Source organism: Hyperolius riggenbachi, chromosome 5 (assembly GCF_040937935.1).
Source record: "Hyperolius riggenbachi isolate aHypRig1 chromosome 5, aHypRig1.pri, whole genome shotgun sequence".
NCBI classification, from domain to species: Eukaryota; Metazoa; Chordata; class Amphibia; order Anura; family Hyperoliidae; genus Hyperolius; species Hyperolius riggenbachi.
In genome coordinates this window covers 141900569-141917890 of record NC_090650.1, presented here as the reverse complement: position 1 = coordinate 141917890, position 17322 = coordinate 141900569, and the positions used below count along the sequence as shown (strand labels likewise).

The following is a 17322-nucleotide window of genomic DNA, read 5'->3' as shown; positions in this document are numbered from 1 at the left end:
TGTTGTAATGAATACAAGTTATGCACGCTCCCTGCAGTCTCTATGTACTTTGTTTACTCCTCACAGACTGCTCTCAGTTTCAGCTGATGCAGTTTGTGAGGCTGAGGGGGGAGGAGCTGCCTGTCACATGCTGTGAAACTGTGAAAATGCCAGACTGGAGTGCAGATAATTTACTATGTAATAAAAATGTGTAGTATACTGTAACATGAGTTACATATATATATATATATATATATACGTATATACACACATACACACATATTAGTGTATATATATATATATATATATATATATATATATATATATATATATATATACACAAACATCACTTCCTGGTTAGCGGCCATGTTTTTTGTTTGTAAACACTGCCTAAAACTGGCGATTAAAAGCCAAGATCATGGTGGGGAGCAGCGGAAACGGCGAAGAGGGATCCAGGAGATCACAGTGACTCGATTGGTATGCTTTTTTATTAAGCAGTGGCTGGATAGTGTAATGGTTAAGGGCTCTGCCTCTGACACAGGAGACCTGGGTTCAAATCTCGGCTCTGCCTGTTCAGTAAGCCAGCACCTATTCAGTAAGGAGTTTCTTGGGCAAGTCTCCTTAACACTGCTATTGCCTACTGAGTGCGCTCTAGTGGCTGCCTCACAAGCGCTTTGAGTCCGACAGGAGAAAGGCGCTATACAAATACTGCCATTATTATTATTATTATTTTTATTGTACAAATTGGACAGTACAGATTCTCTTTGACTGTTTGAATGCTGTTCTTCTACATTTTTTTGGGTAGTAGTTTTTATGCTGTGCCTGTGAATAGTTTTTAAGAGCAAAGAGGAAATGCTGAGTTTCATACCACTCTAACTATGAGCAAATCATTTAAACGGAACCCAGCCAAGTAGAGCATCAGCACAGTTTGGCAGATGATAACATTAAAAAAAATATATATCAATGTTTGTATGGATAACTATGTATTACATAGGAGCGCATCTGAAAATTCCAGATTGTAAATACTCTGACCAAAATATCCCATATTGATATTATGGTTAATTTAGTTAAACTCTTTATGATAGATACTTTTTGCAGTATTACTTCATATTTTATTAGTTCAGAAAATGGAAAAAGTCATACAGTAGAAAATCAATCTGGGAAAGTCTGTGTTAAATGTCAGTAACGTGTTATGAAAGCTAGCTTCTATAGGGAAAATCTCACTGTATTCCTCAGGGCAACACAATTGCTGACAATCACAAAGACTCCTCAAAACACAGACTCACATGTGGGAAACAGTCACCATGGCAACAACTTACGTCTGCCCAAGTCTCTAAAACATGCAAAAAGCATGATTTAAAATACATGGTTAGAAGTAGCTACAGTATCTTATTTATTTCTGTTATACATTAGAAAACTTCTAGGTATTAGTTATTTGCAGGAACACGCACAAAAAAAAATAGTAATAAATGCCGACTGACCTAGCTCAGGCATGATTATGGTATGACCCTGTGTTGCATTTTGGCACTTGGTGTGGCAGAGGCTGGCATAAACAACATGTGAAAGATGGCTGCATGATGTGAAAATTGAGCTGTTTGTTCAAAGATTACGGTAAATAATCGGAGGATTGTCTGATGGTTATGACTCACTTGCACCCAAGTAAATGCTAATATTTCTGGTACTGAACAAATATTTTGTTTGTAAGAGACCAGAGCTTAGGAAACATGATTCTTAGATACTACTATGTGTTATTATGATCCTGGCATCTTCTAATCTACATCATTTTACAGGGCACACAGTCATGTTAACTGTTCCTCAGAGGCGCTCATAATCTAATCCCTACCACAGCCATTGCCTAATAATATCTCTACAACAGTTTACTATGGTAAGTATCAACTCCCTCCCCCATGGCTTCAGGCAGGCGTACGAGATAATTGGCCACCGGGAGACTTGGGCGCAGGATACAGCCGGTATATAGCTGATCCTGCTGCTGCACAAGACCCGGCCGTGTTAAATACTACTCCCTCTCTAGGTCCACGTGGATAGTGGGGAATTATGTCATTCGGCTTCCAGCTATTGCTAGCAGCTGAATTAGTGTTTTAAATGTAGCTTCTGCTCCGTCTTCTGACAGAGCCAAAGTTACACTCTGTGCACTGCTATAGCCGTAATACCTATTACGGTCTATGGTGGCGCCGGCTGTGCCCAAATCTGCGCTGGATTCTTTGTGTTCGTACAGTCAGATATTCTTAAAGCGGTTTTAAACTCTGACAAAATATTCTATAAAAATGTGTTTTTCTACTTTTTATAACCCATACAATTATCATATTTGCTTTTGTGCACAAGTATTATTATTAATTTAGAAATTATAAATTCCCCAAGTTCAGTTTATTTACTTTGAAAGCTGCCTTTGCATTTTATACATAACTGGTTTTATTCATCTTGTATTGAAGGCAGAAATGCTTTCTGATTGTCTGTCTGTCTGTGTTCAGGAGAGTCTGCACAGTCATAGAATGTGTCACATTCCTCACTTGATACAATTAAGTAAACACAAGATAAAATTATCTCCAGTTCGGATGCTCCATCTTTCTTTGTACTGAGCTTGTAACTCCTGTGTTTAACTAATTGACTGCTGTTCTAGTAAAACAAGAATGGTGGTAGTATACAGTATAATATGCTGTAAATAATATATTAGAGCAAAGAAGAATTGCTGGGTTTCATTCCGCTTGAAGCCCCGTACACATGTACAAGGACTGTTGCCTACAGGGATCAGGACTTGATTCCTTGGGTGACAGTGCAAGGCCAAATTTTACACAGACACAATGCTGGCCTGCAGGCTTGTAATGCATTCTTCATAAAGAATTAGCATATATAGGTCACAAGCCACCTTAGTGTACAAAAAGCTTTATTAATAGAAAAATTCAAACACAATCCTTTAGATTGTACGCTCGCAAGGGCAGGGCTCTCCCCCACTTTTGTGTCTTGGAATTCATTATACATTTTATTCATCATGTTACTTTTGTCACTGTCATCAATTCTGTATTTTGTATCCATTCTGTATTTAGTCACTAAGTATATTGTATATTGGTGTATTCCATTAGTCTGTATTGTTATGTACCCCATGTTCTTTTCTTACTTTGTACAGCGCCACGGAATATGTTTGCGCCTTATAAATCAATAATAGTAATAAAACATAATATACTTCGTATACGAATATGAAAAAGATCAACAATATTAGTTCACCAATGAAAACCGTGTAAAGAAGCAGAACATATAGCCATGCTGATTTAGTGAGTATTAACACAGAAGGTATTATTATAACACGTATTAAAAATGTAAAATACACAGATATAAAATACAAGGTTGATGAACTAAAGCTTTAAAGCAGCATTTCATATTCACAAATATGTAAGCTTTTTAACCCTCACTACTTACCTCTGCTTTCAACATAAAATTCAAATTTGATGCTTGGATTTATTGTTAAAGTGGATCTCCAGTGTAATTTTAAGTTAGTGTCAGGGACAGTAACTTCATATATTATAACGAATAACTATAGCTGAAATTTCCTTTACTCACCTCCTCGGCCCACGCTACGCCATGTAAGCCACCCACCCCGTCACACAATAACGCCATGGTGTTTTTTTCTGGAGGCTGGTTTGAGGTAACCATAGCCCAGCCTCCAGGTATGTAGCCGCTCCCAGCTTTGTGGCCGCAGTGTAATCGTATTACATTTATATTTGAGGAGAGAGGAAATCTTGTGCAATTATGTTGTGGCTACAGAGCTAGAGGCTGGGCTGTGGAGGAGGTAACCCAGCTTTCAGAAAACACACTGTGGTGTTATTGCAAGATGGGATGGGACCTTCACCTTATAAGGTGGCGTGGCGTGGACAGGGAGGGTGAGTACAGGAAATTGCGGCTATCGTAATTTATTAGAACATATAAAGTTAGTGTCCCGGATTATGGTTTGGTTCCTTTTACTCTGGAAAAAACATAATTCTCATTTGTAAGTATTTTAAATTTTAGTATTTTTGCGTTAGTTGTCCATTCCATTGAAAAAGTAAGCAGTTAAAATCTCAACTGACAAGTTTTGGACTAGTCCACCCCCTCAAGGGGAATTCTGAGGCCGGCTTCACACTGCAGATTGGCCTTCAGGGATTACCGCGCTAGTACGCGTTAATCCCCATCTGGCATCCATGCCAAACAGGAAGTGATGCTCACTTCCTGTCTGGCAATCGATACACTTCCGCACACGTGCAACGCAGATAACTGCGGCAGGTTTTTAAATGAACGTGCGTTACCATAGACTTACATGACTTCCAGCCCGATGTAGATCGCCACAGGAGCCGCGCGGTAACGTAAGTATAGAAGCGCGTTAGACAGGACACTTCCGGCACAGCGTACTGCAACATGGGGAGCGTGAACTTTCCCATAGACTAACATTAGCTGCGGTGGGGTGCGGTAAATGTACTGCACCGCCTCAGCGTGAAAGGTTTCCTTTGTTTTCAAAAGTATTTCCTGAACGGCAGTTTAACTGCCAAAATAGTAAGATACCAGCTAGCCTCCCTACTTACCTGCACACTATTTTGTCAGTTAGGGCCTTTTTCCACTACCCTGCGATTTGATTCTGATTGCAAATCACAAGGTACATTAAACTAATGGAAACTGCAGCAGCAATTTCCATTAGTGCGATCCGATTGCAATGCGATTTTGGTCCAAGCGCAATCGTTGTCCTGCCGCATTTTGGATGCGATTGAGCTGTACTATAATGAGTATAGTAGCTCAATCACAATCGCATGGTGGAAATTGAAACGCGATCGTGATCGCATTTCATAGTGGAAAAGAGCCCTTAGACTTAGAAACTAACTTTCAAGAAATGCTTATAAAAACATAAAAATCCCTGAGAATCCCCCATAAGAAGATGGACTAGTCCAAAACCTGTCGGTGATGTCAGGTTTTAAATGCTTACTTTTTTGCCTAAAGGAACACTACCGCAAAATTTATAGAAAATAAAACTAAAAAAAAACGTATCCTGAAGAAAATGCTAGTAGAAGGGATAGTGAAGGGTTAAGAATTAGTTAACCACTTGAGGAACGCTGTGTTAAACCCCCTAGTGACCAGGCCATTTTTTGTTAATTGGGGCACTGCAGCTTTAAGGCCAAGCTGCAGGGCGCACAATACAGCACACAAGTGATCCCCAACACAAGTGTCACACAGCTGTCCCCAGTACAGCGCTGCTGCGGATCGCAGCGCTGTACAAAGTAATTAGATGGCGGTTTCACCGTCTAACAGTCTTCCGAGCGGCGATGGGAGACTGAAGGCGGAGCCTGCGCTTGCTCTCCTGCTAGCCCCATAGAAGGCCGTTCACGCCAATGAGCGTGGAGAGGTCCTGGGGCTGCCGCCGCGTTCACGCCACTGGGCGTGGATCGGTCGGCAACGGGTTAAAAAATAAATCACACTGCAGTTTACACATTCAAGCCAGTATGAATGTGATGGCTTACCGATGGAGGACAGCTCGTATCTGCCTGTCTTAGATCAGGAGACAGTTTTACTACTAGCTGAAATGCTGTTAGCAACCAGCAGTAGTCTCTTGATCTTAGCCAGGCAGATACGAGCTGTCCCCCGACACTTTCACGCCATCATGAATGTGTAAACAGCAGTGTGATTTATTTTTTAACTAATTCACAACCCTTCCCTATCCCTTCTACTAGCATTCTCTTTAGGATAAGTCTTTTTTAGTTTTAGTTTTTATAAATAGCCTCGATAGTCCTTTAAGTGTTCCTTTAACAAGAGTGAAAGTAGAATAACCTGCTACAGCTTTCTGTATGCTTGTACTTCAAAATGAGCTGTAGCTATGCCAACCTGGCCATACACATCCTCTATAGAGGCTAGATAGCTTATAACATGAGTGGGGAGAGGGGGTGTGGCCACAATGCCACCTCTCCTTCTGACTCTGAAAGGCTTTTCTTTCTCTTTCCTGTCAGGTGGAAAAACAATACTTTCTCACTCCACATTCTCCACATTCCCAGCTCATCTGCTGTTGTACAGGCAGCTGCTGTCAACAGAACTATGTCATACAACTCCCTACTGACAAGTCTTTCAATACAAGCACTGTAGACAGATGCTAAAGCTGCGCAGAATGTGTATTATGCTTTAATCAGGTTCACATTAATTTGATCTCTGGAGCAAGCAGCTTGGAGTGATTACAGACCACTAACCACTACTCAGGATAAAAAAAAACCAAGATATTTCTCAGCAATAATTTAATTTTTGAAGTTGATAACAATAAGAGGTACTTGGTGGAAGTTATAAGACAAGCTCCTTGATGTGTTAGAAGAATTTTGCTTTCAAGAGACTCATTCATGAAAAACAATAAGTACTGCAAGAAGCTTGTCCCTGTCCTGATGCAAGAAAGCAAGATAAGACCCAGAAAGCAATCCCTCAACAGAAATGACAATGGCAACAGCTGTTCATCTTAATGCCACAGGGATGTTTCACATTCATTTTATTTTTATTTTTAGGAAGTGGGATATTTCCGGGCTGTCACATATTATTATTGTGTGTTAAGGTATATTCATTACAAAAACAACCAGTTTGGTCCTACATTTATTGATACCTTTCCATATACTGTTGTTTTAAGGAACCACTGCTTCAGATGTCTTTGCTCCACCTTTGCTCCAGAGCGCCATGAGCAGCCATTTTCATCCACCTGCTCGTTGGCGAGCACTGTCTGATCAACTGGGTCCCAGTTCACCACGGCCTGCAATAACAAACACATCTACTGTGAAGATTTAAACACGCTCATGCAAAGATCTTAACCATCATGATCAATAGAATGGGGATAGTCAATGATTGCAAATAATTCCGAGTTGATGCACGATTGTGCAAATTTTGAATGCAAATTCATGCATCTTAAAAATATCTAATCGAATCCCATCAAGTTGGAATTTGATTGGTCCACTTTAAAAAAATGTGACCATCCCTAGTTTACAAGAGACTCAGACAGAACAATATTGGTGTTTTCAGTTTCAGGCACTATTCTCAAATTACCACCAAACTACCAGAGTTGCTATAAAGCACTGTAAGAAAGTTCTTTATGCCTCCTGAAAAGTGTTTACATTAAAAGCTATTGTCTAGGGGCATAACTACAAAATATGGGGCCCCTCGGCAAAGCTTTGATGAGGCCCCCATTGTTCACACTATTTCCCTTGCCCCATGTACATCTGCATGCCACTGATATATCATCAAGCGAAGCAAGGAATGACAAAAAAAAAAAAAAGAGTGTTGCTTATTCTACAAAGAGATCCTTATTGTGGTGTTGCCCCTAGAAAATATCAAATTATTGGATAACTGATTTTTCAAAATAGAGGTTTTCTCTAATTAGCACCACGTCTCCAATCAAGCAATCAGGTAATTCAGTCTATTAAAATGAAGAAAAGTAATCACCCTGCTGTTTGCCATCGTTTTGTGTCCCACACTGAACATGGACCAGAAAAAGTAAGACGGTGTGTTATCTGAGGTAATCAGAATAAACAGACAAGCATGTTAAATGAAAAGGATATAAGACCATCTCTATGCAGCTACATGTTCCTGTGACAACAGTGGGATATATTACAAAGGTTTAGGTCCATAGAACTGTAGCCAAGTAACCTGGAAGCGGCCAGAACAGGGAAAATAACTTCAGAAGAATAGTGAGAATAAAACAAAGTCAAGGACATCTTCCAAAGTGGTACAAGATGAACTCCAAGGTCAAGGTCTGCCAATTAAAAGGCGCCCCCTAATGTTACAATCTTGATCTTACCAAATCTATATAGTAGAAGGATAAACCGAGTGTATATAATTTAAATTTAAATATTAGATTTACTAAAGTAAGCTGTCTAAGCCTATATCACTAGAAATAAACTGACTCGATATTACTTCTTAAAAATTAAGAAATTGATCTATGTCCATAGAGGATGCAGTGTGTTGCTGCTGTGTGATGGGAAGAGGCAGCCTCAGTGGTAAGAGTACAGTGGAAGAGTGGTAGTAACAATTATACTGGATTTAGGTTATTTAAGCATGATCTATATTTCAGGTGCAAGCACTGGTAATAAAGATACTACGAAACCAAAGAAAAGCATAAAACCAGTATAGACTACACACAAAAAAACTGCAATTTTAATTGAACATTAATATAGATCAATAAGTTACATACATAATATGGTCATAAAGGTATAACGCCAGTCTATCTAATACCTACAATAAGTTTAGACACTGATAGGGAATATAATCGCACATTATTAGAATTCCCCAAGGCACATACAATTATTAGCAACTAGGCACAATAGTATCATAAGCCATCAATACATACCAATATTGATCTTAGGTCAGATTAGGCACAGTGAGGTAACCTCATAAGAGTTGTAAATAGTCTGAAAGGCTTAGGTATAGATTATAATAGCTAATAGAGGATAACTAGACCGACCAATATATTCAATATGATAATGCATATCTGGTTGAATTACACCTAACAATACACATATGCTTCTAACTAACTAGTGGTCATAGCTGCTATTGCATTATAAGAAATTCTGTATAAAAGCAGTCCCATACATTTCATTATTGCACCCTTAGAGTCTATTTGGTATATACTATAGTACTTAGTATATATGAGTTGATGTCTTATGACAAGAAAAAATCTTGTATCTGATAAATTCAAGTTATGGTATTTGTGCGGCTGCTGGAATATCAATACTTTTGATTTCCTATCAGTGGTAACTGCAATTGAGTATTGCTCAGTTGCTTAGGTGCAGTATCCATACAAGTCCAGCATATTCATAATGAATCCAAGTAATCAGCTCCAAAGGCATACAACTTTGAGATGTATTCCTGTTGTGTATCGGATGATATATTGTGACAATTCTCGATAGCCACAAAGCTATAACTCACATTACCACCAGCAGTCAAGTTTCCCAGGCCAAAGAGTGGTAGTAAACTAGAGCAGTGTTTCACCAACCAGTGTGCCGCGGCACACTAGTGTGCCGCGGCATGTTGCCCGGTGTGCCGTACAGGTCTGGCCTCTCGCCAGACCTGTACCTACTTTTAGGGTGCAGGAGGGGGGAAGTAGCGCTAGAAGGAGGGGCAGTGGAGGCAGCGGTGGGGAGGGGGGAAATATCCCCCCCCTCCCTCACCTGGGACCCCTCCTTCTGCCTCTCTCCCCCTCCGTTTAGCGGTGGCAAGTGCGGCTCGGCGGCGGGGAGGCATACAGAGAATTACTCACCACTTCCGCGTTCCAAGCGCCGGCAGCGTCAAGTCGTCACACATCTCCGCCTTCAATGCCGCCCACTGTTCTTCCTGATTAGCGGAAGCACAGTGGGCGGTATTGAAGGCGGAGATGTGTGACGACATGACGTTGCCGGCGCTTGGAACGCAGAAGTGGTGAGTAATTCTCCGTATGCCTCCCCGCCGCCGAGCCGCACTTGCCACCGCTAAACGGAGGGGGAGAGAGGCAGAAGGAGGGGTCCCAGGTGAGGGAGGGGGGGGGGGGATATTTCCCCCCTCCCCACCGCTGCCTCCACTGCCCCTCCTTCTAGCGCTGCTTCCCCCCCCTCCTGGGCATCTATACTGGGGGGAACTGTACTAGCTATACTGGGGGCAACTAAACTAGCTATACTGGGGGCAACGAAACTAGCTATACTGGGGGCAACGAAACTACCTACACTGGGGGCAACTAAACTAGCTATACTGGGGGCAACTATACTAGCTATACTGGGCACTATACTGGGGCACTACCTACCTATACTGGGCACTATGCTAGCTATACTGGGCACTATGCTAGCTATACTGGGCACTATACTAGCTATACTGGGCACTTTACTGGCTATACTGGGGCACTACCTATCAATACTGGGACTATACTAGCTATACTGGGGCACTATACTAGCTATACTGGGGTAACTATACTAACTATACTGGGGCAACTAAACTCCCTATACTGGGGCAACTATGCTAGCTATGCAGCCGCCCCCCCCCCCCCCCATATAGCACGGCACTGTCCACTAGGTCGCGCAAACACCCGCGCAGCCCCCCCCCTCCCCCCCCCCCCCCCCCGCCGCCGCCGCCGTTCCCCGGAGAAAAGTATGGTCAGAAAGTGTTCCCCGGCCCGGAAAAGGTTGGGAACCACTGAACTAGAGGATGTGCAACACTGAAAGGGCACCAGACTGTGAAGATATTTTGGGGACATCTGTGGCATAATTATATTATTGGGAAAACCTGTAGTCTAATTATGTTAATGGGGGACACATTGCATAATGATGTTATTGGGGGGACACATGCTATATAATTATATTATTAGAAGTCACCTGCAATCTAATTAGGTTACTAGGGCAACTGTGGCATAATTATGTTACTCATGGGATACACGGCGCCTAAATATATTATTGGAAGATATGATCCAAGATTTCTAAAAGTGGTTGCTGTCTACATCATGAATGATTATTTATTATGTTTTGGAGGGCATCAAGGGGCCCACTGTTTTGTAGGTACACTTACTTACTTAGTTCACATACTTTTAAGCTATGCACATTACTTTTCCACACCTCAACATTTTGTGACCACTTCCACTGTTTGCAGCATGGCACTCCGTGTGCAACATTTTTCCTGTTTTATCTGGTATATATATTCAAAATATTCATATTTTTTTTACAGATATCTGCCTGTTGGTATTACCTGCTTGTCTCTGGTAATATATCATTGATATCTGTGGGTAATATCTTCTTGTCATTTAGATCTGCTTATTTTTAGGACTATCAAAAGAAGACAACTGATATGTTCATCTTTCCTAGATAACACAAATGTGGTTGCAATTTGTAAGCAGTTTTAAAATGGACAAATCAAATGTAGTTGTAGTCGATTCTGATTGGACCAATATCAATATGCATACAAACTGCAACCAATTTGCATGAAGTTGTTAAAATTTGCAATTCACTTATCTTTAGTAACGTGTTTACTTAGTAAATTATGTTTTTCGTTTTTTCCAATTTTAATTTTTACAAGTCTTTGTCTTTAGAGCCATGCGTGACACTAAGGCATAAGGCGCTATAATGCTTGCTTGTGGCTCAATCATATATATAATAATAATAATAATAATAATAATAATAATCCGAACATTTGTATAGCGCTTTTCTCCTGTCGGACTTAAAGCGCTCAAGAGCTGCAGCCACTGGGATGCGCTCAAGAGGTCACCCTGCAGTGTTAGGGAGTCTTGCCTTGAACTCCTTACTGAATAGGTACTTGACCTAGCCAGGATTCGAACCCTGGTCTCCCATGTCAAAGGCAGAGCCCTTAACCAGTACACCATCCAGCCACTATGAAATATATGAAATATAATGTATGGTAAAGCAAGTATTCTACCTTAATACAGTGCCACCAGCATGTAACATAGGTTCCCACAGGGCCAGATTTGAAGGAAGCCCACAAAGGCTTGGGCAAAGGGCGGCAGATGGTGGGGGCAATGTTGCTGGGCAGTGCAGTACCACTGAGCCAACATGGCCGCGGAGCAGCTGTATTATACTTACATGTGCCACCTTGCTGTCTTCTTTCCCCTCTTTGAGTCTTCCATGATTGCTCTGCAACCCTCTTTATGGCCATTACACAGAGGGGTGAGGCAGACAGAAGAGTGGAAGACTTGAGGAGCAAGAAGAGGACAGCGGGTGGAACACGTAAGCAAAATGCAGCCGGGAGCTTACAGGAATATCTCACCTTTCTAGGTCCTTTTCAACTTCGTCACATCAGGATCGTTAGAGTTCGGTCTTCATGGCTGCAGCAGTACATTCCAATGAGTCACTTGGTGAGAGACAACAGCTGGTGCCATGAAGACCGGACATTTGGCTGTGCTGAAAAGAGGAAACTGGAGATGTGGCACAAGAACCTAAAGAGGTTAGATATTTCACCTGGCTACCCATACTAGGTGCATTATTATTAGGGGACACATGGCTACCTATACGGAGGGAACACATGGCTACCTAAACTGAGGGTACAAATGGCTACTTATACTAAGAGGGATCATGGCTAACTATTGTGAGGGAACACATGGCTACCTATACTGGGGACATTATGGCCATCTATACTGAGGGGACAAATGGCTACCTATACTAAGGGGGATTATGTCTACCTATAGTGAGGGAAAACGTGGCTATCTATACTGAGAGGACACATGGCTACCTATACTGGGGGGGATTATGGCTGCCTCTACTGTGGTAACACGTGGCTACCTATACTAAGGGGAATTATGGCTAGTTATACCGGGGTGGGGGGGGGAGGAATTATGGTTTCCGTACTTTTCAGACTGGAAACTGGAATCTCCGGTGAACAAGGGGCAGGAGTGCTCGCAGATCCAACAGTGTGGTCTGGTAGGAACTGGGGACTCCTACGAGACGGGTCTGGTACTGCAATGACCCATTCACAAGGCATGATGACAGATGATTCACTGGTTGATCTCTTGGTTCACTTGGATAGCAGGTCGAAAACAGAGCGGGTTCTCAGACAGGTAGAGGTCGGTAACAGAGCGGATTCTCAGACAGGCAGAGGTCGGCAACAGAGCGGGTAGTCACGCAGGCAGAGGTCGGCAACAGAGCGGGTAGTCGGACGTAGCAGAGGTCAAAGCCGGAGCAGGTAATCAGACGGGCCAGGGTCAGCATTAACAGAACAAGAAACAGATAGGCAAACGTCAGGTCACGGCAATACTACAGCACTGAGCTAATCCCTCGGCAAGCTTAGATAGGCCGTTTGGCGCGTTAAGTGACGTTATGCGTAATGACGTACGCATGCGCACGCGCATGTGTACCAACAAGCGGAACTGATGTCGTGCGCGTGTACGGCACGCCCACCACTACACCTTCCGGCGCAACAGTTTAAGCGTGCATGCACGGCGCCCGCGAACACCCACCACTGGACCAACAACAGTGGCAGCCCGATGACGAGCCTTCGGACGCCCACGGACATCCGTCTGTGCCAGCCGCTGCACTCGCCCAGGTTACTGACCGTGACACTAGGTTTAGAGGACAAAAACCAGGGGAAAGAAATATATACTAAACCTGGTGCATCCATGGTGAAGGGGCAAGTGCAAGTGCAAGTGCAATTGCAGCAATAATTTGCCACAATTTTAAGTATGAAACAGACTGCTTTTCACACTGTGTTATTTTCTGCCATTTCTTTGCGCCCCACTAGGCTGCTACAATCATTGCCATGTTGGTACCCCAGAAATTTGTACAGAAAATCAAGTATTTCTCACAGAAAAGTATTGCAGTAGACAAATTTTGCTATACACCTGTTTATTCCCTTTGTGTGCATTGGAACAAAATAAAAAAAAAGAAGGAAAAAAAAGCAAATTGGACATGTCACACAAAACGCCAAAAATGGGCTGGACAAAATTATTTGCACCCTTATCCTTATGCACACGTATCCTTGTTCAGGTTCCCGTCTGCAATAGCGTCCTGCGCAGGAAGCTATTGCGGACGGCAACACGAGCAAGGATACGCGTTGCCAGGACTGCGTAAGCACAGTGGTCGCCAACTCCCAGTTGGCGAAAACGAAACTAACCCGCGGTGAGGGACCAGAGCTTCGGTGAGTTGCTGCGCGGGCACAGGATGGCTGCAGTGGGCTGGTAGAAGCCCCAGGTAATTAACCACTTTACCCCCGGCGGTACGAATTTCTCCGTCTCTTTTTCCATCCTTTAACCCCCAGGGACGGAGAAATCCGTACCTTCCGCGCTACCACCGCTGTCCGCGCTCCCGCCGCTCGTGCACGCCGCCGCCCGCTCGCCCGGAGATCAATGAACGGGAAAATCCATTCCCGTTCGTTGATCTAAGCCCCCGCAATGATCCGCTGCTTCTATTAGAAACAGCGCGATCATTGTGATTCTCCCAGCCTCCTACTACATTTTTTTTTTTTGTTATTTAAAAAAAAAAAAAAAAAAAATACAATAAAAAAATAAACAAAATAGTTACCTTAGGGACTGAACTTTTTAAATATTTATGTCAAGAGGGTATAACACTGTTACTTTATAAACTACGGGCTTGTAATTAGGGATGGACGCAAAACTGAAAAAAATGCACCTTTATTTCCAAATAAAATATTGGCGTCAAACATTGTGATAGGGACATAATTTAAACGGTTTTATAACCGGGACAAATGGGCAAATACATTTCATGGGTTTTAATTACAGTAGCATGCATTATTTAAAAACTATAATGGCCGAAAACTGAAAAATAATATTTTTTCCCATTTTCCCATTAAAACACATTAAGAATAAAATAATTCTTGGCATAATGTCCCACCTAAAGAAAGCCTAATTGGTGGCGAAAAAACAAGATATAGTTCATTTCATTGCGATAAGTAATAATAAAGTTATAGACGAATGAATGGATGGAGCGCTGAAAGGTGAAAATTGTTCTGGTGTTCAAGGGGTAAAACCCCTCAGTGGTGAAGTGGTTAAAAGTCTTTTTTTAGGAGACTTAAGTATCCCTTTAACTTAATATTTTGTTTCACACCCTTTGGAAAAAAAAACTGAAATCAGTCGCTTCCTATAACCATCAATACGCTTGTTACGCCTCTCACCCGAAATTTTGAACCACTCTCCCTTTGCAAACTGCACCAGGTCTCTCTTATTGGAAGGGAGCCTTTTCCCAACAGCAATTTTAAGAACTCTCCACAGGTGTTTAATGGGATTTAGATCTGGACTCATTGCTGGCCACTGCAGAACTCTTTAGTGATTTGTTGCCATCCATTTCTGGGTGCTTTTTGACAAATTTTGGGGTCATTGTCCTGCTGGAAGACCCAAGATCTCAGACGCAAACCCAGCTTTCTGACACTGGGCTCTACAGTGTGACCCAAAATACTTTGGTAATCCTCAGATTTCATGATGCCGTGCACACATTTAAGGCACCAGTGCCAGAGGCAGCAAAACAACCCCAAAACATCATTGAACCTCCACCAGATTTCACTGTAGGTACGGTGTTCTTTTCTTTGAAGGCATCATTCCATTTTCAGTAAACAATAGAATGATGTACTTTAACAAAAAGCTCTATCTTGGTCTCATCTGTCCACAAGACTTTTCCCGGAAAGAATTTGGCTTACTCAAGTACATTCTGGCTAACTGTATTCTTGCTTTTTTTGTGTCTGTGTGTCAGCAGTGAGGTCCTCCTGGGTCTCCAGCCATCATATTTAATTTCATTTAAATGTCGACGGATAGTTCAAGCTGACAGTGATGCTCCCTGAGCCTGCAGGACAGCTTGAAATTCTGTGGAACTTGTTTGGGACTGCTTATCCACCGTCCAGACTATCCTGTATTGTAACCTTTTATCAATTTTTATCTTCCGTCCACGATCAGGGAGATTAGCTACAGTGACCTAGGTTGTAAACTTCTTGATAACGTTGCACACTGTGGACAAAGGAAAATCTAGATAACTGTAGATGGACTTGTAGCCTTGCGATTGTTGATATTTTTCCATAATTTTGGTTTTCTATTCATCAGAAAGTTTTATCCTCCTCTTTCTACTTAGTGTTGCACACACAGACTCACAATGCTAAAGACTAAAGGCCCATACACATGTCGGATTGGACGTCCCGTCATTCAGTCGTTCGGACGCCAAATCGGGCGTGTGTACAGTCCATCGTTCAGCTGATAAGACTGGTCTTGATATCAGCTGAACGACGTACTGTACACACGCCCGATTTGGCGTCTGAACGACTGGACGTCCAAACGACCCGTGATTTAAAAAAATTCGAAGTGTGTATGGGACTTAAGTAAACTTCTCTCTTTTTTATCTGCTTTCAGGTGAGATTTTTAAATTGCTCACGCCTGTTACTTGCACCAGGTGATTTTAAAGAAGCATCACATGCTTGAAATCTTATTTATCCACAATTTTCAAACTGCGACAATTATTTTGTCCAGCCCATTTTTGGAGCTTTATGTAACATGTCCTATTTGCTTGTTTTCCTCCCTTTTTTGTTTTGTTCCAATACACACAAAGGGAATAAACATGTGTATAGCAAAACATGTGTTACTGCATTACTGCAATGTGTTACTGCAATGCTGGAGTGCCATCAATTTCACCCACGACTTTATGTCAGTGCTGTGTCTGATCCTGTGCTGCTATTTCTCTGCTCTCCACAAGGTTGCCATGCCAATGCTGTGTCTGATCCTCCTATGTCCTCCTATTATACTACGCTACTAATATTAACCACTTGTTGCATACAGTATATCTGAACCCTGGCAGATTTCATCTCAGTATTTGGGACGCAGATATACGCATCTCCGCTACGACTGCCACTGCCCACGCTCCCGCTCACTCATGTGCTCCCACGCTTTTTAAAGTCGCCACCCATTAGTAGGGAGATCAGTGAATGGAAACGCAGTTCCCATTCATCGATCTAAGCTGCCGTGTCAATGATCGCAGGCTTCAATGAGAAGCCACGTTTATTGAAAAAAAAAAAAAAGTTGCACGCATTATTTCCTGTTTCTGTACTAATAGTGTGCTAACAGGAAAATCTTGTGGCTAAATAGTAAATTTACACCTATATACTGTACATGTATTTTAATAAAAAGACCTACAAATACTTTTAAAACTAACTGCTTACCTCCAACTCTCTCATATAATTACCAAATAAATATAATTATCAAATAAATCTTTTGAATAAAAAAAAAAGAGAATATAAAAAAAATATATGAACAATTACCTTAGGGACTGAACTTTTTAATATGTATGTCAAGAGGGTATATTACTGTTAGTTTTGAAAATATGGGTTTTTAATTAGTGATGAATGCAAAACTGAAAAAATGCACTTTTATTTCCAAATAAAATATTGGCACCATACATTGTACTAGGGAAATTTTTTAAACGTTGCTGTTTTATCAACAGTAGAATTTATTTTAAAACTACAATGATACATAAATATTTTTTTTTTCCAATTTTTCTTATTCCCCTTAGAATGCATTTAGAATAAAATTATTTCATTTATTATTTATTTATTGTATTTATAAAGCGCCAACATATTACGTAGCGCTGTACATTAGTTAAGGGTACAGACAATATTTAGGGGTGACATACAGCAATAAGACAATATATGAATACATGCAAACCAGATCAGATTCTGGCTAATTCTCAGCATAATGTACCATGCAAAGAAAGCCTAATTGGCGGCAAAAAAAAAAACAAGATATAAATCATTTTGTTGTACTGAATACTGATAAAGTTATTGGGGAATGAAAGGGAGTAGCACTGAAAGGTAAAAATTGCTCTGGTGCTCAAGGGGGGAAAAGCACTCAGTGGTAAAGTGGTTAAAGGCTTGATATCTCAGCGCTCATATGCA

General features: G+C 41.6%; 1 protein-coding gene across 2 annotated transcripts in view; it reads right to left on the bottom strand.

The window, feature by feature from the left end:
• The window catches only part of LARS2 (leucyl-tRNA synthetase 2, mitochondrial), a 320228-nt gene that overhangs the window by 168954 nt on the left and 133952 nt on the right, over positions 1-17322 (bottom strand). For both annotated transcript variants that reach the window (XM_068236332.1, XM_068236333.1), the window contains exon 7: positions 6590-6733. In XM_068236332.1, the coding sequence (XP_068092433.1) occupies positions 6590-6733 (144 nt within the window). The remainder of the gene's footprint in view (positions 1-6589; positions 6734-17322) is intronic.